Genomic DNA, 4039 nt, shown 5'->3' on the forward strand with positions numbered 1-4039 from the left:
ATTATTTGCCATACCTGTATGTGTGTGTGTGCGTGTGACAGAGAGAGAGTTCATGTTTTTAGCTCTCTGTGTATCTGTACGAGTGTGTGCTTATCGGTGTGTTTGTGTATTTGTGTATTTGTGTCTGTGTTTGTGTGTGAGTTCATGTTTTTATATTTCCGCATGTGTGTCTGTACAGATCTGTGCATATTTGTATGTTTGTGTGCCCTTGATCTATGTGTGTGTGTGTGTGTGTGTGTGTGTATGTGTGTGTGTGATTTCGTGGTCCCCGTGAGCAGAGTGTATAAATGTCCGCGTGTGTGTGTGTGCCCCTTGCTCTCTGCCCCCTGTCTAGCTGCCTGAGGCGCTGTGTGCCAGCTCGCCTGCCATCGCTAGCCCGCCGGACCCGCGTGCCAGCTTCTTCCAGGGCCGCAGCACGCTCACGCTGCCGGTGTCGCCACGCCGACGCAGTCTGGGGGTAAGAGTACTGCCCAGCAGACCGCTAGAGGAAGCCTCCCAGGGCTGACCATCACAACCACATGTGCTGAAGAGTCAGTCAACTCTGTTCTGATGGCATCTCCTCAGATAGTTATTGTTGCCGTATACATCTCAGTATTTGTGGGTGGTATAGTATAGGAGTTTTTTTTATCTATTCAGTATGCGCGTTTCCTCTGTGCATGTATGTGGTAAATATACAAGTGTGGGTATTTCCGATGTTTACAGTTGTGGGTATTTCCGATGTTTGAGCCACAGTGTGTGTGTTTGTGTGTGTGTGTGTGTATGTTTTTATCTGTGTTTGTGTGTGTGTGTATGTGTATGTGTATGTGTGTTTTGTCTGTATGCGTCCTAACCCTCTGTGTGTGTGTGTGTGTGTGTGTGTGTGTGTGCGGGACAGGAGAGAGCGGCACCGTCCAGCAGAGAGGATGCTCAGATGCTGTGGGAGATGGAGAAGCAGCACATGCAGGACACGCTGAGGAGACAAAAGGAGCAGATGAGGGAGGACAGCGACTGGCTCAGACAGGAGGAGAAGATGCTGGTGAGACAGACAGACAGACAGACAGACAAATAGTCAGACAGACAGACAGGCAGGCAGGCAGACAGACAGACAGACAGACAGACAGACAATGGGTTATTTTTTAATCATTCATAGAGCACTGCATACAAAATGTGGTTTTGCAACAAGGTCTGTGGAAGCAGCCAAAGTCAACTTCCCTTAATACTTGCACCATGTTGCTTAAAAGGGCTGGTTGAAGTATGTTGCACTTTTTGCAGGCATTAGAGGCATTACACTATATTTAAGGGTTGGACCATTAGTTGTCCTTTTCTAACATGCTGTTTGCAAGCATTTATAAGAAAAGAAAGATCTATTATTTTGCTGGGTAAGCTTGTATATAGAAAATGTAAGCATTTTGAATTTTAGAGTGTTAGTTTTAAGGTGTTAATTGACTTCATATTTAGACTGCTAATTGACTTGAGTTAAATGACTGAAGTGTTAATTGAAAGCATATTCTGTGAAAACAACATTGATGTGTTAATGGTTTGTCCACATCAGGTGGATGTTGTGCTAACACTTTAATGGAGACATCCCATGGAACAGGAGTGTGTCAGGAGGTTCCAGTGACTATAAGTGCTCACCTTTAGAGAAACAGATGATTAGCTTGTGCGATGGGACCTGAGATACTGTAGGCAGGTGTGAGTAAGGGAGCATTGTGGAAGAACAGACGGATAAGCTCAGATGAGTCAACCCGTCATACCATTTTCCACAGCGTTTCCTTTCTGTGGTCTGCGTTGTGTGGAGCTTTAATACCTCTAATTATTCTGCTGTAAAGGTTCGTTTGTTTGACTGTTTATTTCCATCTGTTATGTAGGACCCAATGGGACAGGACTTGGCAAAAACAGATACGGTATGCATACTCTTCCCCAACTGTTCCTTATGCTTAGAATAGATACGGTATTGGAGATTTTATTCTTTTCAGAATTTCAGAATATAGATACTGGATTGTAGATTTTATTCTTTTCAGAGATCATGAGTCTAATATCTTTCTACCCTGTCACCTTTAGAATTCTGAGGGGGAGACAGGATATGGTAAGTACTGAATCAGCACAGGCCGAAATGATATATACATGATATGTGTCAACTCTGCATTGTGTGTGATAAAAGACAATCTGAAGAATATTCGGGTATTCCATTTTTGTTGTGAGGCTATGGTGTAGGATCAGTGGCTATCAGCTTTAGAAGCTGTCTGTTGAAGCTGACTTAGGAATAAAAAAATATACTAAATACTACTAAATATGCACACACCTCTGTATATTTATTCTTCTTCTCTCTCTCTCCCTTCCATCCCCTCCTCTGAAGCCCAGTTCAAAAGTCCTCCAGACAAGCCTCCTCGACTGACCGCCCAGGTAATTTCCTCATTAAAGGCTGGAACTCCGCCCAGACGCTGCTGCTGCTCCCGCCGCTCTTTGAAGCCCCGCTGCACGACGGCTGCGTCCCGCGCGCTGCCACCCGCCTCCATTAGCTGGCTGTCTGGCAGCTGGTTGCCATCAAAGCAGCGGGGGCTTCAGTCAGAGCCTTGGGCTTCCGTCACATGCCTGGTTATTAGGCTCTTAAAAAGTTGTCAGGGAGCTTTGTTGTCGTTCGTTGGGCAGGTTGGGTTTCAGAAACTGCTCCTGTTTTGGCACAACCGAATGTTTACAACTGTCAGACAAAATAGTTTGGCTACTACAAAATAGTCTGACTCAGAGTCTGTCCAAATGCATTTTAGTTGAGACATAACTGTACACATGTAGCTGCAGCTGTTTGTAGTGCAAAAGCCATGCTAACATAGCGCACCCTCTCTGTCGTTCTGTAGCCAGCTCCCACTGCAGAGCTGGACCGCTCAGAGGATGCAGTGTACCACAACGTTATGGAGATGGTCAAGATGGTGGTGCAGCTGAAGAACGATGTCAATATGCAGCCCCCCTCTGAATACGTCAACTTAGTGAAGGTATGGGAATTTGGGAAACCACCACTGCAAACACTTCATGGCCACAGTATATACCGTACAGTCCAAGCTTCTGATATATATAGCAAAAGTGGATGTAAAGCAACACCCTGTAACAGTGTAAAGGCAGTGCAATGGGAGACAGCTGTGTAAAAAAGATCTTGGGAAGTTGCAAAGCCAGAAATGTATGTATGTGATCTGTTTCTTTCTGTCTGTTTATATCAGTCTGTTGGGTTGACCCTGCGGAAGCTGATCAATAGTGTGGATGAAGCTCTTCCAAACTTGGACAAATCCAGCAAGACAGAGGTATTGCACCCTCAAACACACGCCAACAACTACCTGTATTTCAAGGGTACCCCCCTCATCCCAATTTTAAAAAAATCACAAAATTGTGGTTGAGAACCTTTTCTTATCAAATTATTCTCCTCCCCTTTCACCTTTTCTCTCTCTCTCCCTCTCCCTCTCTTTCTGTCTCTCTCTCTCACACACACACACACACACACACAGATCGAAGGCACTCAGAAGCTGCTGAATAAAGACTTGGCAGAGTTGATCAGTAAGATGCGTCTGGCGCAGCAGAACGCCATCACCTCTCTGAGGGAAGAGTGCAAGAAGCAGATGCTGACCGCTGCACACACGCTGGCCATGGACTCCAAAAACCTCCTGGATGCCGTGGACCAGGCCCGCATCCGGGCCAGCGTAGCCAAACCGACCTCTGAGCCAACCTAGACCCCGGCCATGCACCTAGAATCCACTCCTCTTGACCCCCCCCCCCCCAGAGACATTCAGCACATTGGGGTCATAAAGAGGAGTGAATGAGAGGGACGCGCTACTTAAGATGGGGTTTCTGAACCTACTCAGGGTCCTTATAGGACGCAAGTGTGTATTGTGGTTTCTTCTCAAGTCCTGATAATATTCAACAAATCACAAGGGTCCTAATGTCATTTCAACATATCATGCAGGTTCACATTTCAAGTGGTTTGAATTGAACTGAAAGCACTTACTCTAGTGAGGCTCTGAATGACCTGGAGACACATGGCACATGTCACATACATACTTGTGTGAAATTAGAGAAC

The 4039-nt window shown here is 45.8% G+C and overlaps 1 protein-coding gene across 2 annotated transcripts in view; it reads left to right on the top strand.

Annotated features, from left to right (window-relative positions):
* Positions 1–3753, top strand: part of ptk2ba (protein tyrosine kinase 2 beta, a) — a 17565-nt gene extending 13812 nt beyond the window's left edge. The window contains exons 24-31 of one of the 2 annotated variants that reach the window (XM_048227855.1): positions 335–457; positions 875–1015; positions 1848–1883; positions 2041–2065; positions 2336–2382; positions 2832–2966; positions 3189–3269; positions 3471–3753. In XM_048227855.1, coding sequence (XP_048083812.1) covers positions 335–457; positions 875–1015; positions 1848–1883; positions 2041–2065; positions 2336–2382; positions 2832–2966; positions 3189–3269; positions 3471–3692 — 810 coding nt within the window. In that variant the 3' untranslated portion in view covers positions 3693–3753. The remainder of the gene's footprint in view (positions 1–334; positions 458–874; positions 1016–1847; positions 1884–2040; positions 2066–2335; positions 2383–2831; positions 2967–3188; positions 3270–3470) is intronic. The other variant, XM_048227856.1, reaches the window with a different exon arrangement.
* The last annotated feature ends 286 nt before the right edge of the window (positions 3754–4039 follow it).

Source organism: Alosa alosa, chromosome 19, assembly GCF_017589495.1.
Source record: "Alosa alosa isolate M-15738 ecotype Scorff River chromosome 19, AALO_Geno_1.1, whole genome shotgun sequence".
Taxonomy (NCBI): Eukaryota; Metazoa; Chordata; class Actinopteri; order Clupeiformes; family Clupeidae; genus Alosa; species Alosa alosa.